Here is a 24937-nt window from a genome sequence, read left to right on the forward strand (position 1 = left end):
TAAGACAATGGTGTGGAATCCTGTGTACACACTATAGATCCTGATCAACAGGTGGGAGGTGGGAAACAGACACGATCCCAGTTTGTTCAATTCCTCCACTTCAGAAATTCCTTCACCATGACGAACCACAATGGGGTAAATACTTGCAAGCAAAGGGAGAGAAAGCAGGCGAGAGTCTGGAGTGAGGGGGCTGGAGGGGGGCATAGGGGAAGACAGATGAGGGTCAGCAGGACATCTCGCCTCAGGGCCCACTGAAGATAACAGACGTCCAGCCTTCAAACTGCTTTCACTTTTGTGAATCAACAAACCGCTTTATGTACAAATCCTCTACATTTATGCATGATGGATTCAGAGATACGGGCTGAGTATGGATGAGTACACACTGGCAACTAAAAATGATCCCTGACCAGCCTGCATTGTGGCATTGTGCCTGCAGGCAAGCTCTTTCACCAGGCAATAGCAAGATAAGACAGGAGGCTCAAGGAAGGGAAACAGGGCTCTATAGATTTGTGGCCCCCTGGGTATTCGGATAAACGCTAAGGAGATAAACAGCCAGGAGGAGGGTCTTTATTACCCCAACCAATGGCCAGTGCATCCTGGATGAAGTATCAATAAATAGACATCTCAAAAGGGATTAAAGTAATTACAAAAGTCCTTAAAGTAGTTTAGTCTGTAAATAAATAAATTAAATTTATAAATATAAATATGCATTACCACAACGTGTTCATTATATACAAAATGGATAACAATACCTTAGAGATTTACACAGACATAAAGTATTAAATTCCAATTCTGATCATTTATAATTAGTCCATTAAAAGAGAGAGAGAGAGATCTGAGAAGCAATTGCGTTTGGAGAGATTACCACAGTCAATGTTGACAGGAAAAGTTCAAATAAATTAGAATTTATTTGAACAAAAAAAAAAAAAACACACACTAACTACCTGTTTGTCTTAACTTGGAAGGTTGGCATTATTTTCCATTATATGCTAAATTATTTTTGTGATTTTGTTTGGTGTCAGTAATGGCACAGAAATTACACACGTCAGCTAATGATTAGCATAACTTTGACAATTAAACACAAAGCATTTATGCAGGGAGAAGTACAGATTTAATTTTCATTTGAAAAGTAAAAAAGTAAAGGCACAGGAACTTTTTAAGCCAAATGATGGTGACTGATTACACCATCAGACTTATTGAAACGGATTCAACCCTACGCACTGTCTCATATGACCACCACAAATCAATCAACATTAAACCTTGGATGGATCAGATAATTTCTGTTTATTTTAGCCATTTATGTAACAAATGTAACACTATCTGCTTTGAGGACAATTGGACTGAAATCATCAAGAGATCATTCATCAGCCAGAAATCTTGGAAAAGTTCTACAGAATAGCTTGTGGTATGGATCAATGCCCCATGTATCCGTGTTGTATAAATCACATTTAACAGAAGCGAGCGATCAAGCCCTGCAGGGAGAAAACAGTGTTCATGCGTTAGAAGGCACAGCGTGACTCCACACCATGAAACGGTTTTAAGGACCGACAGTGAAGGTCACAGTTCAAGTTCAATACCCCACAGAAAAAAGGATAAAGCTTTTCTTTTGATGCTTAAAGTTGTTCTATAGAACCATGTGCAATAGAGAATGTATGCCAGAGTTACAGAGCGAATTAAGGATTTTCACGCTATATTCATTTTGAATAGGAATCAAGCTTGTAATGCAACATTTTGGAGAAAAATATTTAAGACAAAACTTGCTTATACCGCAGTAATAAAATAAAGTAAGATCAAATCAAGAGAATTTAATTTAAAAAGATTTAGAGAAGAAAGAAGAAAAAAGAGAGAATGAGCCATATGTAGACCAGCACAAGAACAAAATCAATTTCAGAAAGGTCAAAGAGAAGAGAATGTTGACCAAAGACAAACTCTTGAGCAAACTCCATGGCACAATTGTGGCAGACCATGACAAATAACGAGACCTCAAGATTGCTGCTGGATTTGACCATTGCTTCAGAATATCCTGCCATACTTCCATTTTCAGCTCCAGAATAAACAGATACTGAAATACTGTGCGTAATATGTCAGCATACTGCTGAAAATGCATACCGATTAACGTACCAAAAAAGGTCAATGTCTGCTCTTTATATAACATGACCTGAATCATGTAATATGTGACCCTGGACCACAAAACCCGTCTTAAGTCGCTGGGGTATATTTGTAGAAATGGCCAAAAATACATTGTATGGGTCAAAATTAGATAGATTTTTCTTTTATGCCAAAATATGCATTAGGATATTAAGTGAAGATCATGTTCCATGAAGATATTTTGTAAATTTCCTACTGTAAATATATTAAAACTTAATTTTTGATTAGTAATATGCATTGCTAAGAACTTCATTTAGACAACTTTAGACAAAGATGATTTTCTCAGTATTTAGATTTTTTTCAGATTCCAGAATTTCAAATAGTTGTATCTTGGCCAAATATTGTCATATCCTAACAAAAAGCTTATTTGTTCAGCTTTCAGATGATGTATAAATCTCAATTTTGAAAAATTGACACTTATGACTGGTTTTGTGGTCCAGGGTCACATAGAGCAAACTCAGTTATTCATGACTGAAAAATGACATAAACTTTCATGTTTCACCTTACAAAATGGAAAACTAGCAAATAATAAAAAAAAAATTTAAATGAATGTATGCAAAACTTTGCAGTTAGTGCTAAGAAATGTAAAAACAAAAAAAAAAAACAAAACAAACAATAACACATCTTTATATAGTACAACAACAAAGAGCTTTTGATGGTCAAATTCTCCATAATACAGAACAAAACGCTTGGTTAGGTGGGGTTTAAATAAGCAACAAAACAAAAGACAAAAATCGGAGGAGATGAATGGTTTCTCACTGAGAACAGCATTAGGATTCTTTATATTAAATTGTTTACATGAATGACAGTGACGGATTGTTACGAGTCAAGTGGTCTACATTTATCAAAATTGAAATTGAATTTAGCCTTGTCTGCGAATGAACTACCAACCCACTCGTCGAAAACCAGTGACATACTCCCACTGTGTTTTTTACTGCTTTGGGTCTGGGGTCTTTGTGTAGCATTTACAGAAGCGAATTCAGTTTCTCCACATGCTCAGTGACATGCGTAGGGATTTTGTTTTCGCAGAGGCCCCAGGCTGGTGGGAACCCTGCTAATTCTGCTAAGAAGGTGTGAAATTATAAAACTGATTAAAAGTGATGTAAACTTGAAAAAATGCCTCTTATTCAGCCGGTTTTTGTTTCTAAATGGATTTTTAAACTGCCATTAAATAGACAGGACAGGTTTCAAACAAACATGAAACTAGCCATTTTCAAAAGCACTTTGATTTATCAATATAAATTGATATGTATAAAAAATAAATAAATAAATAACAAACAAAAAAAGTGGATGCATTCATATTTTCACACTTTTTTGCAACTACATTTCAATATCTTGATAATATCGTATACCGTGACAGGGGTGATAGGGGATCTAAGAAATTCAAGATTACATGAATCACCCCATAGGCTTACTAAGAACTTTGAGTTTTACCAAATGCCATATGAGTCAAAAATGAGATGTCCCATTTTGGTGACCTCGTCAAAATATATTTATAACAGTGATTTATATACACAGAAACCACATTAAATGCAAGTACGTATACTTTAATGCAGTGTCTACTAACTTCAAATAACTTTTGTGAAAACAAAATGTCAAAATACGGGTGACATAATGTTCCATGATCATTCGCTGCAACAGATATAATTATGTAAAAATGAAACAACGTACTTATTCTGACCTTTACTTCTTATAATATAGTATAAATGAATAAGTGATCATAAATTGTATTGTATTTTAAATTATTAAAAACTTCTTGATGACAAATTGGTAAAACCTAGTGGTCTGAAGGATAGTGGAAAAAATTGGTAAATATTAAAATTTTGGGGCTGCACTGTGATCCTTAAAACGAGTCTTTTAATGTCATCTAATGATTCTTGTTCTAAATATGCCTGACAAGGATTTTTGGTATACAAACTAAATGCAAAATACTCATTTTTTCCTTTTTCTTTTTTTGCTCAGAAAAAAATAAAATCAAACAGGAAACATTCTAACATACAATGAAAAAAAAAAATAAAGCTGTACTTTTATTGTTTTGATGCTTGTAAACACAAAAGGCATATGTTTGTACTTTATTTGCCCATAAAGGGTGCATACTGTATTAGTACCTTAAAAGTACACAAGTGTACATATTTTATACAGTACCTGTCCTATATCTTATGCATATACAAAAAAAGTCATGCCAACTGGTTTGCATTAAACCATGGCCTCAAGAAAATCTGCTCAACACAACTGTGCTTCAGACATATGGAAGAGACGGCTTCTGTTGTCAATGAACAGACACAGCTGGTGAAGTACAAAGGGAGAGTGCAGTAGGAAAGAGCCATTGGGAAAACAATTAAGACAACAAGGCTGTTTAATGAAAAACACAACTAAAACATATTTCTCTGCCGCAGCATAGCAGACAATTCTAACAACAGCCTTCCCCATAAAACAAGACTTAGATAGGCTTGTGTGGTAAGGGAGGTTGCTTCCTCCAGCTTTAATGTTTATTCTTTTGTCTTAAGTCCACCTGTCTCACAACACGGGACCCTGTGTGGTCCGTTTCCTTGTGGCATCAATCACAGAGCGCTCCATCAGCGAGCAGCGCCTTCGCACATCTCGGTGGATTTAGTGTTTATATTACATCCTCTCTGTTTTCTCAACATGTAAGGCCCTATTTAAGGGGAGGTACAAAAACAGGGGCTACCACTGCAAATGTTACACCCAGCCGTGAATCACATGCACTGAATGATGCTCAACTGAAGCTGTATAAGGGGGGTGCAAGGAGATCATTCAATCCATTGAGTCCACAGTGCATCTATTCAGTAGATAAAGGGCGCCCCTAATGAATTAAACAAGAAACAGTATAAAACAGACTACCAGAGATGCCAGTTGATGCAATAAACCAGAAGAAAGACTGGATAAAACCATGTTGAATGTGTCTAGTTTACAATAACTATAATATTGGCCAGTGTGGGTAGTAAGAAACTACATGTCATGTTGGTATTTAGTCCAAATAGGCTACAAGTAATATTATTTCAAGTGACATGCATAATTAAACTCAACACATTTTACTGCATATTAATTGTTACATATCAGGCAATAGCAATAAACCAATACTGGTTGTGGCCATGAAATTCTTATTTTATTTTTAGTCAAAATAGTACAAGAACATTCTTGCATGTAAACAAATAATTATAATCCAAAAGTAGCCAGATTCGATTGTCATATAAAAGATGACGTCACTAATTATTAGTGGTAATTAGTACCAGATAGCCTAACGTTTCAGAAGTAGCCTATGACTAATTCACGCAGGGTGTTATCTACATGCAAAAATAGGGACCCTAAAGTGAGAAGGGCCCTCACATGATTTAAACTGATGGAGGAGAGGAGAAATCACAGTTTGAGTTTTGGATGACAGGGGGCTTCGCGAGCGTCCCAAAGCCCCTGAGTGGGGAGGAGCCCCGCCGACTGTTGTTTTATCTCAATGGGAGCGGGAGGAGAGACACAAAGCGCGTTGAAGACCCTCACAGTAACCATGGAAGCACAGGAGAATGGCCTCTCATCCGCTACCGATATGAATTGATTCAACGTTAACGTGTTTATAAACGATTTTATCTGATGTGTTTATTATCACGGGAGGGAGAAAAGACTATCAAACCAATATGTCATAATTGGCTGTAGGCGCAAGAACTGTGTACGCTAGAGTATAAAGAGCAGTGCGTTGTGACCATAAAGCAAAGCAAATACTGTGACACAAACATTTTAAAAACAGTTTAAATTGAATGTTTTGGCCATTGTAACATACAGCTTATTAAGCGTAAAAAAAGGTAAAAAAAAAAAATTATTAAAAAAAGAAAAAGAAAAAGAAAGAAAAACTGCAAACGTATAAATCAAATAGCTCGTGTAGATTTAAATATTGTAAACTGACCGTTACGCTTTGAAGCCCTTGTGTCGCGCTGACCGGGGTAGCCTATTTCAGCAAATTGTTGCACAAAACAAGTTATAAGGACATGTAATGCGATATATAAATTACTTACCTAACACTTTGTTGTAACACTCCAAGGCAAACGACAAAATGTCCGGGGTAAATTAAACCGGTCAGCGCTGTGTCCGTCAATGTGATGATAAACACATCGTGACAATCGCGCTGCGCTTCCACTGTTCCTGGACAGAAGAAGTTGTTCTTGAACAGCTCAATCAGTTTGGGTAAGAGAGGGTTTTCTTACAGGGCGCTGGGTGGATTCTCCAGTCCATGCAGTGTGAGTGTGGATGCGCGTAAAGCTCGACATGCGCTGCCATGCAGTCCGTTAGGCGCTTGTCCCGTCTGAACTAGTGGACTTGGGTAGAGCTCTTGTCTTGTCTGAGCAGGGATGTGCTAATCTCATTAACCTCCGGGCTTGACAGATCGAGGGAACAGCTCCACCCAGCGACATGTCTTCCTCAGGCGGAGAGGCTATTTGGGGAGGTTGGCAAATGCCGTTTCTAAAATCAACCTGTGGCGCACCGCTACACTGCAGCTCTCTGGTGATTCCCACAAACGATTCACACGCGAAACACTCATGATCAGACAGGACTTTCACTAGTCATTTTAATAAATCAGCCTTGATTTACTAGAGGCTGGTGTATTTTAAAACGAACATATAAATCTACTATTTTTGATTTAAGCTACAGTGCACTGTGCACAGTATAAATGAGCACACCCCCTTTGAATAAATATTAAAGATATATTTTCTTAATTTTCTCTTATACAATTCATAGACAAAATGGCAAAATTCAAATGCATTAAACATATACTTAATAATAACAGAGAAATATATGTTGCAAATATCTGTAAAAGAAGAAAATTAGCCGATTTTGTTTAAATGAGTGATTGCAGAAACATCCTAGATTTAATTCAGCAAATGTATAATATTCTAGTACTTAGTATGTCCTCCGTAATTTTAAGTATACTACACTGACCCTTCTTGGCACGGAGTATACAAGTTCATGACAAACATCTATCCTGTTTAACTCCTGGAGGATGACCTCTTTAACTGCTCTGGTCTTTAATGGGAAGTGTTGCACAACACAGGTGCTCAAGAGCGTAAAGATTGGGTGAAATACAACCAGAATTCCAGAAATGTTGGGACGTTTTTTAAATTTGAATAAAATGAAAACTAAAAGAATTTCAAATCCCATGAGCCAATATTTTATTCACAATAGAGCATAGATAAGAGAAATTTTATAATTTCAAATTTGATGCCTGCTACAGGTCTCAAAATAGTTGGGACAGGGTCATGTTTACCATGGTGTAGCATCTCCTCTTCTTCTCAAAACAGTTTGAAAACATTGGGCATTCTGGGCATTGAGGTTATGAGTTTCTGGAGTTTTGGTGTTGGAATTTGGTCCCATTCTTGCCTGATATAGGTTTCCAGCTGCTGAAGAGTTTGTGGCCGTCTTTGAAGTATTTTTTGTTTAATGATGCGCCAAATGTTCTCTATAGGTGAAAGATCTGGACTGCAGGCAGGCCAATTCAGCACCTGGACTCTTCTACTACAAAGCCATGCTGTTGTAATAGCTGCAATATGTGATTTTGCATTGTCCTGCTGAAATACACAAGGCCTTCCCTGAAATAGATGTCGTCTGGAGGGGAGCATATATTGCTCTAAAACCTTTATATACCTTTCAGCATTCATAGTGCCTTCCAAAACATACAAGCTGCCCATACTGTATGCACTTATGCACCCCCATACCATCAGAGATGCTGGCTTTTGAACTGAACGCTGATAACACGCTGGAAGGTCTCCCTCCTCTTTAGCCTGGAGGACACTGCGTCCGTGATTTCCAACAAGAATGTCAAATTTGGACTCGTCCGACCATAGAACACATTTCCACTTTGAAACAGCCCATTTTAAATGAGCCTTGGCCCACAGGACATGACGGTGTTCACATGTTCACATACAGGTATGGCTTCCTTTTTGCATGATAGAGCTTTAGTTGGCATCTGCAGATGGCATGGCAGATTGTGTTTACCGACAGTGGTTTCTGGAAGTATTCCTGGGCCTATTTAGTAATGTCAATGACGGAATCGTGCAGATGAGTGATGCAGTGTCGTCTGAGGGCCTGAAGACCACGGGCATCCAACAAAGGTCTTCGGCCTTGTCCCTTACGCACAGAGATTTCTCCAGTTTCTCTGAATCTTTTGATGATGTTATGCACTGTAGATAATGAGATTTGCAAAGCCTTTGCAATTTGACTTTGAGGAATGTTGTTTTTAAAGTATTCCACAATCTTTTTACGCACTCTTTCACAGATTGGAGAGCCTCTGCCCATCTTTACTTCTGAGAAACTATGCCTCTCTAAGACATCCCTTTTATAGCTAATCATGATACAGACCTGATGTCAATTAACTTAATTAGTTGCTAGATGTTCTCCCAGCTGAATCTTTTCAAAATGTCTTGCTTTTTCAGCCCTTTGTTGCCCCGCGCCAACTTTTTTGAGACCTGTAGCAGGCATCAAATTTGAAATGAGCTCATTTAGTGGATGAAAGTGTATAATTTCTCTGTTTAAACATTTGTTATCTTCTCTATGTTCTACTGTGAATAAAATATTGGCTCATGTGATTTGAAAGTCTTTAAGTTTTCATTTTAGTTTTCAAATTTAAAAAACGTCCCAACATTTCCGGAATTCAGGTTGTATGATATCAGCGGGTAAATGTACATGTAAGAAGTCTCTTACAATTTGCATTGATAAAGAAATTAAAGTTGCTTAAAGTATATCATCATTATATAAAAGATGGTAGAAAAAATGGTAGACGTTACAGAGCACCACCTTGTTTTGAACTTGAAAGAGTCTGTTTGTAGAATTTCATTTGTGCCAGTTATAACACAAATTATGAGACATACAATAATTTCTTACCTGTGGCTTTCTCTAGTAGATAACATTGTTACAGCCTTCCTCTGTCATTCACATCGATTCACAACCAATGCCTTGTGGTGGGACTCAAGATAAAGCAGCGTCTGTGGGAGACCCTCAACTGTCCTGCACTGGTGGAGACAGAGCATGATCCTGATAGACGTGTGCTCATCACTGAGAGCTTCTCTACAACAAGTAGAAAAAGCTTCGCTCCTCGGGTCCATGTGGACATCAGAAAAGAGCCCCTTCTGGAGAAACCTCAAAGAAAGAAGCCCAGACACTGAGTAATTATAGTGGGACCTAGAGTATGTATGTAACTGTATACTGTACATAGTTATAAGTTTAAGTTTGTAGAGTATGTTTGTAGCACATTGCTATGTGGTTGTTTGGAAGTTTTTGGTGATTATCAGTGCATTGATTGCAGATGTTGTATGCAGTTTTTAGCACATTGGTCGTTGGGATATTTTGGGTGGTTTCTTGTGTCCTGGCATGCATTCTCCCCAGGTTTCTGATCAGATGTTAGCGTGTTGCTATGCAGTACCTGGACTCGTCTGTTTTTATTGCGTTGCTACTGCTACATTGATGTTAGGGTGTTTTGAGTGGTTGGTTGGCTCGGGTTGCTTTTGAAGCATTAAATTAGGGTAGGTTAGGGTCCCTCCCATGGTTTGCAGCTTGACATGCTATGAGGGCTTGTGTGCATCAGTGATGTCGAGAGCTAGGCCACTGGTACTTAACAACTACTGCTAGGGTCAACCATAGAGGACAGATGTCAGCTGAGATGCCAGACGAAGACAAACCACCTGATTCTGGACAGTAGCAGATCGGTCCTTCAGTTAAGACACTCAGCAAGCTACTGGGGAAGAGATGAAAACTGATCAGAGCTGCGTTTCCCAAAAGCATCGTAAGCTTAAGTACATCGTAAACCCATTGAAACCAATGGAGCTACGATCAACTTAGTTTACTATGCTTTTGGGAAACACAGCCCAGACTAGCTAAATTTGAGGACAGGTAAGTGGCATCTGTCTAGCACTTTACTCACCACATTAATTTATCACATTATACATAAATCTTCATTTACAGTGCTTATTATGGGCAAATTGACATGGAATAATTAAACATTTGGAAAACAATCTAGTTAAATGTACCTTTTCACTGAAACCACTGCTAAACATAGGCATGTTGACATAAGTGATCAACTTAAGAAAATCATTTCAATATAACAACAACCAGTGATCTGAATTTCATTAGCCAGTGCTTATTTGTGTATTAGCCTAATAGCCCAAGCTGTTGATGATGTAAGGGAAACACGAAGTGATGTCGACGATGTCAGTGCGTGCTCACGCTGTCTCTGTGTTGACGTGGCTTCTCAGTCTGTCTCCAGTAACCCAGCAGCTCAGCTGAAGTAATGAGGCACATAGCGGAAACTGGAGAATGCCATAATCACTAAAGTCAAGCGGACCACATTCGTTTCTCAGGTAACTTAAACCGCGCCAAAATGTTAAACAGAAGATCATTGAGCGCTAGTTTATAACCTGAAATCGAGATGGGTAGGAAATCACCGTTTGTTGATATAAAGTTTGGTTAGCATCATTAGCACGAGATCATTGACCCGGTTTACTAAAGAGGATTTCAAGTCCTTAAGTATTGTTTAATCACAGCGTGATATGTTTACAGGAATTGCGGTATTATTCTGCATTCTAAGAGACTGTTTCGTTTCTTTATTCAGATGAGATATTGAAGTTGTGTTGCGTAATGCTGGCTAAAATAAAATGCTAACTGAGCTACTTAGCTTTTATTTTTTATCAACCTTACTAGGTGACTTTATTCAATAATCAGCCGTTTAGCGTTTACTTCGTGTGCTTAAAAGCTGTCTGGTGAGATGTCTTTCTACGTTTCTTGAATATAAAACGTGTATGTTAATCTTTTGAAGTCATGTTTACATGCTAATACGTGTGTACGTTAGCTGCTAGTCAGCGCTACCTGCGAGTGTCAGGCCACGTAAGAAATCCAGTTCACATGAAAAACTAGTTAATATTTTTTTGCGGTTTCAACATAAATCGGCTACTGAAAATTCTTAAAAATAGCTTCTGTCAACGTCGGCCAAGGTTGAATTTGGTCTTATCAGCAGTGTTAGCTGTTGTGCACTGCAGAGTACGCCTACAGTAGGCTACTAAGATATCCATCCGTATCTAATTTTTCCCAACCTCAGCTATTTCCAAATAACCTCAGAACCATCAAACATAGAGTAGTTTGTCAAGCACACGCATGTCCAACAAAAACTTCATTCATCTGCCTTTTGTTCTTTTTACAGTGAAAAATGACTGGAAGGAACCAGCACAATGGTTTCCAGTTTGCAACCACAGTGCAGCCACCCACAGGTGGTTACATGTCTGCTTTTGGAAGCAATTCAGAGACTGACTACTCAGAGGAGGACGGAGAGACCTTTGAGCTGCGATCCAGAGGCAGGGAGAGGCATCGCAGAAGCACAAATACAGATCGCAAGGACGATATTGTCTACTTGATACGGGACATAAAAGAGGGAGATACGCTGATCAGTATTTCTCTGCAATATTTCTGTACTGTAAGTCAGAGTTCCCCTGTTGTTTTTCTGTTTTAGTATGTTTATAGAAATGCAACAGCTGGAAGTAAATCAATGTAAATATAAATGTATTATCAATGTCAATTTTAAAGGGATAGTTTTAGTCCAAAAATGAAAATTGTCATTAATTACTCACTCTCATGTCATTCCATACCAAACCCGTAAGACCTTCATTCATCTTAGGAACACAAATTAAGATATTTTTGATGTGCTTTCCTCTAAATGTAAACAAGGTGCAGCGCATGCATGTTCTGCGTCAGCAGCACCACGCACATTTGTTGTTTACGTGCAGCTCAAAGCAAGAATAAATAGACCGATTGCCCCCTAAAAACAATGAAAAATCTTCTATTAAAAAAAAAGAAAGAAAAAAACACGTGCAAGAATGGATCTTTTAGATATCTGGAGATATACATACCCACATCAAAGAATGTATACGTGGACTAATAATGATCTGACTACACACTCTCGTATTGATTTTTGGTCAATTTCTGCAAATAGTGCAGATGATGTTGAATTAGTGAAAATTGAAACTTCAGTATTAAGAGATCATAAGGCTATAATGATTAAAATCAACAAAGATGCTGAAAGTCCGGCTAGTCCTAAAACAAACTATTGGAAATGAATAAAACCTTGTTAGAGAATGAATGGTTATTTTACTGATGTCCTTACTACGTTTCTGTGCCTTGACTGTGGAAGGCCCTTACTGTCTATGGAGGTTCAGAAAGTTCTCGGATTTCATCAAAAATATCTTAATTATGTTCCGAAGATGAACGAAGGTTTGAGTGAACTATCCCTTTAAAGGTGCCATAGAATGCATTGATACAATATTTTAAATCATTTTCTGATATCTATATAGAAGGTGCGTGGCTTAGGTAAGGCCAAAATTCTCCAGAAACTGTTTTACATGTCCATTTACAACCCTAGGATTTGTCCCTAGAATTAAATGGTCTGTTATTACTGTATTTGGAAGGGTAGTGATTAATGAATAATAATGTTGAGCTCTGTTCTGATTGGCTGTTTCACAGTCCAGCTCATTTCAGTAGCTCACACAGCAAACAGATCTCTACTGTCCGGCATGATAAGCAGTGTTGGGCACGTTACTTTAAAAAAGTAATTAGTTATAGTTACTAGTTACCAGTGTTGGGCTAGTTGCTCAAAGAATGTAATGTATTACTCATTACTAGTTACTCCTTTCAAAAGTAATATTGTTACTTTACTTATTACTTTCTGACAACAGTAATTAGTTACACTACTAGTTACATTACTTTTTCTTCATGCCCCACAGAAGTTGTAACTGTGTATCTTCCAGATAAAATTCTTCTAGAATGTTACTAAAAACATATTTCTGCCTCATCATTTGACCAAAATCCACATTGGATCGCAGTCAGAAGTTATTACAAACACTCAATGATTGATAGTGACATTCAAGTAGAAGTGTTGTATTAATCTCATTAATTGTCATGTGTAGCTTGAAGCTAATTGCAATTTCTCCGTTACCCATATACGATTATATTTCATTATGTATTTGATCAAATCACATAAGTTTGTAAGAAACGGTTTAATTTTCCAAAAAATATTTTTTATTATAGTAATATAATGTACCACATGCTGATCAGAGGGATGTGGGTGGGATGCCAGAGTAAAGTAAAGCCACAATTTACACAACAGTGTTCAGATCATATTTTCTTCTGACAAAATCAATATAATGCAATATTTCTATCTGTTGAATGTAAGCTTTTCCACATTCCAAGATTGCCTGCTGCACATCACATACATGTGCGAGTTGGGAAAATTATGAAAATAAATCTAGGAATTATTCGATTGTTGGATTTTAAATCAGCGGGGTTGAGGCATCAAAAGTTACTAAGTTGTTTTATGGATAGTAACTGTAATATTACTGAAATCTTATTAGTAATTAGTTACACTACTAGTTACTGCAAAAAGTAATATTACAGTAACTATTAGTAACTAGTTACTGCCCAACACTGCTAGTTACTCATCACAAATAGTAACTAAGTTAGTAACTGAGTTACAGCATTATAAAAGTAACTAATTACCAGGGAAAGTAACTTGAGTTACTTTAAAAAAAAAAAATTCAAATGTCAAATAACTTGGATACCCCCAATATTAATTATGTTAAATTAATGAAATGTACACTAAATATAATATTATTATTATTATTATTATAAAACATTGCACATTAATCTACACTTTATCTACTGACACTTAGGATCAGTCAGTCAAGCATTATAATATGATATTAAGATAATTTAGCATTATATGATGATGGAAGTTTAGTAATTAGAATAACCAAGTATGAATGCATATCTGTCATGTTGACTGAACTTCGGACTGGTGGTAGTTAGGAATGTAACGGTATGAAAATTTCACGATTATAGTGACCAAAATTATCATAGTTATCAGTATTATCACGGTATTGTTAAAATGTGCTGGAGATGTTCAAAAAGTACTGACACATAAATCACTTCACCAAGTTTTATTTAAAAATCAACAAACACTTCCTTTAGATATTACATGGAACGAAGATGACCAAAAAAAAAAAAAAGCCATCTAATCGTTTCTGAAGACAGTCAGAACCTTCAGAGGTACATTCATACAATTAATTCATTCATATATTCATTTGTATAATTCCTTTAGCATGCTTTTAAAACCCCCAGCTAAACCCCTCTTCTAAAACCCCCACGAAACTACTCTGCTGCTGTGCGCACGTGAGACTGTTACTTAAAACTCTGCTTTATGCTGAACAGTATTTATTTATCGTGAGTTGTTCAAATCGTGGTAATCGAATACGGTTTTAACTAGGGCTGTCGCGATAACCGCAATATCGCAATACCGCGCTATTGACGAGCATAACCGCAGAGGAATGCAACAACCGCAGCAACCGCGATATTTCAGTGTTTTCTTTTTCGTAAGGTTACGCCCTTCTTGTTTTACACTTTGTGCATGTGTACTGAATATTAGTAATAACAATGTGTATCATGCTGATTTGCGCAGAGGCTCAGTAAATTTGCACTTAACAAACCTAAACAGACAGCGAATGAGAGAGAGAGAGAGAGAGATCGACTGATCGTGTGCAATTACTCACTCAAAGACAGTCTCTTGCTGCCACCTTGAGGCGAAACAATGAAGCTGCACTGACTGACAGCCGGTCTAGAACACGCAGGTGAAATATCACCAGAAAAAGTATCTTGTCAGTCAGATTCGAGGATCAGAACGAACTGTTATATATATATATATATATATATATATGCTAACAATATACTAATGATCTTATTGTCAGGTTTAAGTTTTGTTATGTGGACCGTTATTTTTTTAATTCTCTTCTGTTTACTTCACTTCCTGTTTCAACGCGATTTAGTTTCGGTTTTATTGGTTTCTGAATATGACCTCCTCCTTACATCGTAACACATACACACACACACACACACACATATACATTATATATACATACATATATATATATATATATATATATATATATATATATATATGCGGTAATACCGCATACCGCGCTATTGAAACACTCAAAATTACCGCAAGGGAAATTCCTTAACCGCGACAGCCCTAGTTTTAACGATAATTAAAATATGAAACAGTAATACTAACCGTGGGGAATTTTATCATGATTTATCGTCAAACCGGTATTGTTTGTCATTTAGTGTTTCTATAAAAAAGGGGAAAAAAATTGATAAGATAACAAAACTACTACGAATTCTACTACTAATAACAATATAAAACGCACTAAGGATTAATGAGCTGCTGGGTTCATGAATATTAATCACGTAGTCTGCGTTCGCTCAAAATGATTTGCTGAAATCAAAACAGGGATGATAATAGCGGAGTGCCAGCCAATGAGATTGTCTTTTGTGTATTAGTTCCACCCACTACCAGGGGACCCGGCAGTTCTTAAAAGCTGAAGAATTCCAAAGGAACTCTTGTTATTTTGACAGGACCATACAACAAAGAATATCATTTACATGTAATGTGTCAATTCTGCATGTTACGAAAGACTCTCTTACTCTGTATCTTTCTTTGCACGTGTGAGACAAAGTGACGGCACGTCAAATACAGGTACACTGTGCATCCATTCAGATGAACTGAAAAATAAAATTATAGTAATATTATAATAAATTATAGTAATGCCGCATTTTATTGTCTGTAACGGGGGAAAACAGTAATTATTTTGATTACTCGTTACTGAAAAAAATAACGCCGTTAGTAACGCCGTTATTCCCATCACTGGTGATTAGGCATCCAATCTTATATGTGACCCTGGACCACAAAACCAGTCTTAAGTCGCTGGGGTATATTTTTAGCAATAGCCAAAAATACATTGTATGGGTCAAAATTATCCATTTTTATTTTATGCCAAAAATCATTAGGATATTAAGTAAAGATCATGTTCCATGAAGATATTTAGTGAATTTTCTACTGTAAATATCAAAACGTAATTTTTGATCAGTAATTTTCGTAGCTAATAAATTAATTTAGACAACTTTAAAGGTGATTTTCTCAATATTTTTATTTTTTTGCACCCTCAGATTCCAGATTTTCAGAAGTTGTATCTCGGCCAAATATTGTCCGATTCTAACAAACCATACATCAATGGAAAGCTTATTTATTTAGCTTTCAGATGATGTAGAAATCTCAATTTTGGAAAATTGACACTCGTGACTGGTTTTGTGGTCCAGGGTCACATATGTCTGAGCCTGTATCAGACGAAGATACAGATTTTGAGAGATTTTGCAAGAATGTTTAGCTTCCGTGGCATGAACACGAATGCTGCGAGACACTGGTGGAGTGAACGAGGCTTGAGAGAGAGTTGTGAGTGAGGGCCCTGTGGTGGCCCACAAACTGAATTCTACATTAACGTCACGTTATATTGATTTGCTGCTGTAAACAAATTTCAGCTTCACAAATACACCCCATAATAACAGGTTCTTCCTGACCTTGTTTGGGACACATCTAGCTATGTATTTTCCCATTACTCCATGTTTCTTAGTTGTTCTGACATGTAAAAACAAAGCAGTCCTGCCCCCAAATAGCTGCACAAATATATATGATGTATGTAAGGTCGTTATCGTCAGGGCTTGAACTGATTGTACTGATTTTCATTCTTGTTATCTCAGGTTGCAGACATAAAGCGGGCCAACAATCTTCTAACTGAGCAGGACTTCTTTGCGCTGCGTTCCATAAGGATACCTGTGAGAAAGTTCAGTTCATTCACAGAAACTCACAACACCGCTCCCCACAAAAGCAGCTCACCCGGCGGCACTCGTAGAATCTCGGAGATCCCGATTTCTGGAGCTTCCTTAGAGTCCTCATCCTCTTCCTCATCTGTGGACAGTGTGGAGTGCTTTCTGCAGGAGAAGGACAAGGACATTCAGCTTCTCGTCAAGTCGTCTGCCCCTTCCAGGAGTGGCCTGAACGAGGTTGTGTCCTCGCTGGAGCAGCCGCTTTTGGGAGACCCCGAGCGTAGACCAGCCCAAAAGAAAGACCCATACTATGGTGCTGACTGGGGAATGAGATGGTGGACCGCAGTTGCCATCATGTTGGTCGTGGGCATAGTTACACCTGTTTTTTACCTGTTGTACTATGAAGTTTTGATGAAAGCAGATGTTAGTCACCATACTACCATTGACTCTATCAGACCTGGACCAACACAGGCAGCTGCTGCTGAGCCTCATGGGTTACCACGGACCAGTGCTGCCTCTCACCTACAGCCTGCTCCTAAACAGCAACATTTTGTGAAGCCTGCAGAGGAAACATAAAAGGGCACTTGAATCACCAGGGAACTGATTTGGAGGCATTAATGGAAGGTATAAGCAGAACCGCATTTTAAAAATGAAAATAACTGAAACATGTGAGAGGATCGAGTAATCACGAAATGATTCCAGTCCTGTCAGCTTTTTTCCTTGATGCATTTTGCACAGTTGATTACTGGTTTTGTTGTGTGTGTGTCACTCATGAGCCAGTGTATTTCTCTGTACCTCTATTAAGCTCGTAGTTTGCATCAATGGCAAACAGCTGATATATTGTTTAAGAGATTTGCTGCCACTGTCTGGTTGTCAGGGAAATAAACATGATAATTTATTTTAGAAAATGTAGAATCCAGATTCAGTATTGCAACTGATGGTTAAAAAAAAGTTGCTGGTTTAAAATTTTTAAACTTTGCTTGTAAAAAAGAAAAACAGAACTTAATGGAACCATAATGGATTCCTGTTTTTTCTTCTAGCAAGAGTACAGGGATGATTTGTAAAATATTCTCAAACATGTTCGATTCCATTGAAGTAGCAGAGATGTAAGCATTTCTATGAAACATGGAGTACACTGATTGATATTTGAACATTATGTGCCTTCATCCTGTAGACTGTAGATGCAGGGTGAAAATAAAGGAATTATATTTTAGTATCTGAATCTCCTAATTATTTTTAAGCTTTGAACTTTATAATCATTTAGCTTAAATTATACCAGTATAGACAATTATCTATATAATTATGCTGAATCTTATTTTTTTTACCTATAACACTGTGCTCTTTGTAGACATTAAGTGTATCAACTAGTGCTTTTATATAGTACATACATATTGATATATTAATTCTTGTGCATGATATGATTTGCATGATTTTTATGCAATTTTATTTTTAATTAAGTGCTCCCCCCCCACCCCCTAGTAAGTGGCTTCATCCATGTTGTCATCACTTCCTCCCCCGTAATCATCACCATCTTCAAAGTAGTTTGCTATGTAGTCATTTTCCTGTAGGGAGAAAAAAAAAAAAGTTTGATCATGTATTAAGTGCTTTTAGTACTCAGGAATTCTAAGTACATTTGTTATTGATTATTCAAACATGACTGTTGTGTACTAAAATACTGTGCTGTCAAAACAGTTGCACTAAAATAGTTTTCCCTGTAACTGAAACCGTGTTAGATATATGCAGGTACTTGGGTGTGCACTTGACCAATGATGTGACAGGAATACCATAAGGTATGTTAATAAATGAATGAGTACCACAGAAAAAATAAATAAACACCACTCACACACCTGAATGGCAGGTGCATCAGATAAAAATATTAATAAATAAGAAAATAGTGTCACATTTTACAAACTAAAGGACAAGTCAAAGGGGAAAAAAAATGTTATAATGTTTCCATTGTAGTTAGACTAAAGTTTAATTAAAAATTAATTTCTGTATTAATGTACAAGATGCTGTTGAGAAATAATAATTGAACCTGAAATCCTGCTATTAGTAAAAGCTTTTACCTCTTCAAGCTCTTCATCATATTCTCCTTCAATTTCTTCTTCCTCCCCTTCCTCCTCGTCTTCTTTCTTCCCTCCCTTTGCTTCATCCTCCTCATCTGATTTTACATCTCCCTTCTTTTCAAGTTCCTTAAAAACAAACGCAAGTGAGACAACCGCACAATCCAAACATATATGCTTGCAGTGAAACAAGATATAATGCAGTTATATTATTCTTTTTAATAAGTTTAATATGTGATGACCTATAATGTGAACGTACATCAAGTTTATTCAGCACTTCCTCCTTGTCTTTACTTGAGATCTTTGCATTTTTCGTAGTATCTGTAAATATTAAAATTATTTACAGGTTATTCAAAAATGTTGTTTGTTTGAGGAGGGATTCTGCATTTTTGAAATTACCTTTTTTCTTTCTAATTATCTTCTTTTGTGGCTTCAGCTCCTTTGGAAGACGGTTCCAATCTACAAAGCAAGTTTATAATTTGTCTGAAATCAGCCAATTTAAATGGTACTCATAAGCGATTCCTGTATTACCTGGTGTCCAGTTGTCATCTTCAATTTTTTAATTTCTCTTGAGTATTTCTCCTTGTACCTCTCCACATCTGTGAATTATAATTGAGAGCACATTGGCAAACACTTTAAAACAGAAGAGCACTTTCTTTAAACTTCACAATTTCTGACTTTTCTTATTTTAAGTAACAATAATAAAACAATCATATAACAATCGCAACTATTTTCAAGGTTATACTATTCCTAATCAGTTATACTATTTCACTTAAACATAGAGTTAAATAGATTTAATGTCTTAAGGCCACTGTTAAAACACAACATTGCCATCAGTGCTCTCACTCACAGTCATCTACCTTTCTTACAATATGATTATCTCAGAAATCCTAAAACCCCTAGTAGGAAGCAATGAGTATTATATGTTGCCAAAATTAAATAAAGGCTACTACTCGCCTCCCTTTCCTGCATGGGGTTTTATGTTAAATGGGAGATCTTTCATTCGTCCTCTCATCTCTTGTTTCAAAGCTCTCATATAGTCTTCATCCTCTCCAGCTTTCAAAGGCACTGGTTTATATTCAATTTGCTGAAAAAGAGCATAGAATTGTGTCCTAGGTGGTGTAATGCATTTCTCTAAAACTGAAAAAAAGCAAAAGTCAGGGCTTTCTGGGGGGAAAGAAAACAACTCACTGGGAAGAGTGGAGTTGGCCCTCTCTGGGTTTCTGGCATGGACCCTCTGGTGAGACCCAAGGCCTCTATGTTGAAGGTGAATGCTGCTATTCCTCTGCCCTTTCCAGCCATTTTGGTCAGTCAAATATTCCTTAAATTTCCTGGGTGATTTATGGAGTGGCTGATAAAGTATCAACTGGCCAAAGTATAAAGATATTGAAGTTGTTTTTGGACATAATTACTGGTGGCGTTGTAAACGTATTGCGTCGTGGTATGTCACGTGACGCGCGAGCACCAATGTTTTTTTGCGTCAGTGACGTCAAACCTAAAACGCGCCATTTTTTAATTGAATGCCATCGTTAAAGATATATGGGAATGGACTTCGCTGGGGGAAAATTATCTTTGGACAATTAGCCTACTTCAAAATCAATCTGTGGACATCACACAAAGCTGTCATGTTGCTTCAGAAGACGCGAAATATTTTCGTATGGATTACTTTTAGATGATTTTGGAAATGAAGATCCACTGCGTTGAAACATGTAACGTATGCGGGTGAGTAAATAATGACAACATGCAGTATTTCTTTAAAACTGCACCGCCAAGGCAGCTGGACGCATTGCAGCAACAATTATTTAAGGTGCGACTGCTTACCTTGTTCTGTTACAGCTTTTGGACGAATATAAATTAGTACATGTGTAGGCAAATAAATAGTATTTTAGATTATTAATATGCATGACTTGGATGGTGCCTATTGTCGCATTGACCAATAGTATTTCGACTCTCCAGCACGTCACGTCGTTACGCTCGATGACGTACTGCGCTTGCGGAACAGGGTGTCAGCGTCCTTTCTGCGGCTGCAGCAGCTAGGATTTGGAACCAAAATTATAGGTTAACAGCCATACATTTAACCTTGTACGCAATAATAACCTCTTGAATGTATTGGAGATGTCTGCGACTGACTGGTACGCGCACAAGTCGCTGGAAAATGGCGTGTTTTGGATCCAGGAGCGGTTTTATGAATCGGGGAACAGGGCGAATATTTGGCTCATACGCGGGTCCCATCAGGACGTGGTCATAGATACCGGACTGGGTTTACGGAGTCTGCCTGAATACATCAATAGTAAAGGGCTGCTAGGGGACGATTCGAAGCGCAAGAACCCGCTGTTAGCCATTGGCACGCATGTGCATTTTGATCATTCGGGTGGGCTGCATCAGTTTCAACAGGTGGGCGTGCACAAGGCGGAGGTGGATGCGCTGGTTAACGGTGATAACTTCGAGACCGTGACATGGTTATCAGACCGCGAGATCGTGGAGGATCCAGCACCTGGATGGCGAGCAAGACAGTACAGAGTCAAGGCGGTTACACCGACACATATATTACAAGAAGGTGGGCTATTATACTGTTTGCAGGATTATAATGCATGCAACACTGTAGACGTGTGTGTGTGTGTGTGTGTGTGTCTGTCATATACATATACGTACGTACATACATACATACACACACACACACACACACACACACACAAAATTGCATAAGTTGCTCCAGTATACAGTAGGACAATGCACTGAATTGCATGACTTCATTCTGGGCAGCCTTGAATAATATCTTTGAAGAGCTCTAGAGAAAGATCGAAACAAATCAGATCATGATTGACTCACCAGAGGCATGCCAGTGGTTGGTGAAAAGCAAGCTCACTGTCTAATGTGGCTTCATAATCTCCTTGATCGTGGAAATGCACCATTATAGTGGACCATTGGCTGAAACCCAGCAGAATCAGAGTAAAGCTCTGAGTAAATCACACATGACCTTCTCTCCATAATTCTCTGTGAATGGACTGTTTTGCAGTAAGTTGTACTACTGCATATGAATAGATGTTCAGTCAGTGGACAAAGCAGGCCTATTTTTTAACCCCAGTGCATCTTCAGATGTTAAGGTGACACACAGAATGTCTATAGTGAGTATTGTGTTGTATTGTATGTGTTTACTAAAGTGTTTTTTAAAGCATAGATATAGTTAAATTTAGTTAGAGTTAAAAAGTTATGTTTAGCTGAAAATATTTAATCAGTAAGAAAGTACTCTTTGTGAATGCGGTGAAAATAAAAGAACTTATACAGATTCTTATCCAGTGATTGACTGTAAAAGTCATGGAAATCTGTTGTGGAAAAGGTGTGCGTATCCTGAATTATTTCTGTGCCTTTAACCCTTCTTGTAAACATCTGTGGATGTTTAAAGGCATAGCTTAGGCAGATGTAATCACTGTGTGTTATAACAGCTTATATCCTGCAAACACAAACATTTGCTTTTAGAAGTATATGATTGAAAATTTCTTGGACCAGGATATCTCAGCTGTACTAATAATAAACTAACCCTTACCTCTACCTAACGTACCTCACAAATCCTTCTGTTTCATAACTTGTGCATCAGTCGATACAGCTTCTGCTGTGTCAGTGCTGCAATGCAGTGACAATATCCAGTTCCCACATTCCACATTTCCTTCTTTTCCTCCTTCTCCAGGCGACGTTATCAACCTTGGGGACCGACAGCTTACTGTTCTCCACATGCCGGGCCATTCCAGAGGCAGCATTGGTCTCCATGACAAGGAGAGCAAAATGCTGTTCAGTGGTGATGTGGTCTACGATGGTTCCATGATTGATTGGCTTCCATACAGCCGGATCAGCGACTACATTCGTAGCTGCGAAAGGCTGGTTGAGATGGTTGATAAAGAGGAGATTGACCAGGTCATGCCTGGTCATTATAACACTTTCGGTAGCAAGCGTCTTCACCGGTTAGCCTCCAACTACATCGCTAGTGCTGGCGCCTGCCACAGAGCCTCCACCTGCTTGGTGAAGTCCATTGCCAGCCTGGCACTTCGAGCCTCCAACTCAAGAAGTGCCTGCTAGTAGTTATGAAAAGGACTACTATGCAACAACATCATTGCAGACCTCAATATATGAAAACACTGAGCAATACAGTGTGCTAATGATATACAGAATACAGTTTGATAGTATTATTTGTGATCAAGGTTCAAAATATATAAAAAACAAAATGCTGCATAATATCCATGAAAAGCATCAAGAACAATAGTAGACATTGTCATATTTTAAAGGTGCTGTTTGTAATTTTCAATGATAATGTGTAGAGGTATCTCAAAGAAAAAAAAAAAAAAATTGCAGTATAGTAAGATTTATTTTTTTTATTTTTTGTTCCTTGCCCAAACCAGTTAAGTGCAAATCCAGCACCACAGCCCATTTCATTGGTTAACTCAATCACACAGTCAGACTTTACTGATGCATTTTAGAGTTAAAAAAAAAAATCATGATTTTTTTTTTAAACTTCAAATAATAATAATAACAATAATAATAGCTCTAAAAATAATAGCAATTATTATTAATAATTTATTATTATTATTATTATTATTATTATTATTATAGTTAATGTTTTGTTTTAATTTTAGGTAGTATTGTACCATTTTTCATTATTATTAGTAGTAGTATTGTTGTTGTTTATTATTAGTTATTTATTATTATTATTATTTTAATTTTTACTTCAATAACTCTGTGTGCTGAAGTCATTTGGGTTAAAAAAAAAAAACTATATATATATATATATATATATATATATATATATATATATATATATATATATATATAATAATTCAAATGGTTTTGGACTCCACGTTCCAGGACCAAATGTTTGGAGAAAATTATTTGGACTCAATATTTTCAATTCCATTTGGGTCACTAGTGATGCAGAAATGACACACTGCACCTTTCATCAAGAATATCATTATATAAACACTTGGTAACTGTAAGGTTTACACAGGTAAAGGCTTGGTATGTCTAGAGATCTATATAAAAAAAAAAAAAAACCTTGTAAGACACATTGTAGCAGATATAATCTTCCAGTCACCTCTTAAAGTAATCTGATCTGTTTTAGGTGAATATTTGAAGAGACAGCGACGTGTTAGTTAAAATGAGAGACAAGGTAAATTAGTAGCCAACTGTTGACTTGTTCTCTATGGCAGTATCTGCATGAGATATTGATGTAGCACAGCATGGACACAGCATCATTTTATTATTCTATAGGCTCACAGTGAATTGTGTTATGCGTGTGATCGAAGTGCATTATTTCCAAACAAAATCTTGATCTTTCAGCGGCAGTCATATTAGTTAATAAAAATGACTAGCCTTGACTGAAAGATGCTGAACTGATTTTTGTTTGGTTTAGTTTCATAACTGCCTCCATAGTAGTAATTATCTTTGCTGTGTGCTTATTTGCAAACTGCACAATGACTTTGATTTATTTGTATTAGTAAGTTTTATATTAAACCACATACAGTGGGGCAAAAAAGTATTTAGTCAACCACCAATTGTGCAAGTTCTCCCACTTAAAAAGATGAGAGAGGCCTGTAATTTTCATCATGGGTATACCTCAACTATGAGAGACAAAATGAGAAAAAAAAAAATCCAGAAAATCACATTGTAGGATTTTTAAAGAATTTATTTGCAAATTACGGTGGAAAATAAGTATTTGGTCAATAACAAAATTTCATCTCAATACTTTGTTATATACCCTTTGTTGGCAATGACAGAGGTCAAACGTTTTCTGTAAGTCTTCACAAGGTTTTCACACACTGTTGCTGGTATTTTGGCCCATTCCTCCATGCAGATCTCCTCTAGAGCAGTAATGTTTTGGGGCTGTCGCTGGGCAACACGGACTTTCAACTCCCTCCAAAGATTTTCGATGGGGTTGAGATCTGGAGACTGGCTAGGCCACTCCAGGACCTTGAAATGCTTCTTACGAAGCCACTCCTTCGTTGCCCGGGCGGTGTGTTTGGGATCATTGTCATGCTGAAAGACCC

At 37.2% G+C, this 24937-nt stretch overlaps 4 protein-coding genes across 7 annotated transcripts in view; 2 read left to right on the top strand and 2 right to left on the bottom strand.

The window, feature by feature from the left end:
* Nucleotides 1-9117, bottom strand: part of adgrv1 (adhesion G protein-coupled receptor V1) — a 139393-nt gene extending 130276 nt beyond the window's left edge. For 2 of the 4 annotated variants that reach the window (XR_009271335.1, XR_009271336.1), the window contains exons 1-2: nucleotides 9031-9117; nucleotides 6171-6297 (exon numbers count right to left, since the gene is read on the bottom strand). The gene's annotated coding sequence lies outside the window, so the exon portion shown is untranslated. The remainder of the gene's footprint in view (nucleotides 1-6170; nucleotides 6298-9030) is intronic. The other 2 variants (XM_058775838.1, XM_058775839.1) reach the window with 2 other exon arrangements.
* Nucleotides 9118-10311: 1194 nt separating this feature from the next.
* lysmd3 (LysM, putative peptidoglycan-binding, domain containing 3) lies at nucleotides 10312-18058 on the top strand. The gene is made up of 3 exons (XM_058775052.1): nucleotides 10312-10502; nucleotides 11339-11608; nucleotides 16777-18058. The coding sequence occupies exons 2-3, from the start codon at nucleotides 11345-11347 to the stop codon at nucleotides 17416-17418; spliced, it is 906 nt and encodes a 301-aa protein (XP_058631035.1). The 5' UTR covers nucleotides 10312-10502; nucleotides 11339-11344; the 3' UTR covers nucleotides 17419-18058.
* A 143-nt stretch (nucleotides 18059-18201) lies between these two features.
* polr3g (polymerase (RNA) III (DNA directed) polypeptide G) lies at nucleotides 18202-20236 on the bottom strand. The gene is given in 8 exon segments (XM_058775054.1): nucleotides 18202-18404; nucleotides 18909-19034; nucleotides 19165-19226; nucleotides 19305-19364; nucleotides 19437-19464; nucleotides 19467-19504; nucleotides 19863-19992; nucleotides 20097-20236. Coding segments are annotated over 8 exon segments (642 nt in total). The 5' UTR covers nucleotides 20208-20236; the 3' UTR covers nucleotides 18202-18317.
* Nucleotides 20237-20634: 398 nt separating this feature from the next.
* Nucleotides 20635-23647, top strand: mblac2 (metallo-beta-lactamase domain containing 2). The gene is made up of 2 exons (XM_058775053.1): nucleotides 20635-21462; nucleotides 22591-23647. Exons 1-2 carry the CDS (start codon nucleotides 21021-21023, stop codon nucleotides 22974-22976), a joined length of 828 nt encoding a protein of 275 aa, XP_058631036.1. The 5' UTR covers nucleotides 20635-21020; the 3' UTR covers nucleotides 22977-23647.
* The last annotated feature ends 1290 nt before the right edge of the window (nucleotides 23648-24937 follow it).

Source organism: Onychostoma macrolepis, chromosome 05, assembly GCF_012432095.1.
Source record: "Onychostoma macrolepis isolate SWU-2019 chromosome 05, ASM1243209v1, whole genome shotgun sequence".
NCBI lineage: Eukaryota > Metazoa > Chordata > Actinopteri > Cypriniformes > Cyprinidae > Onychostoma > Onychostoma macrolepis.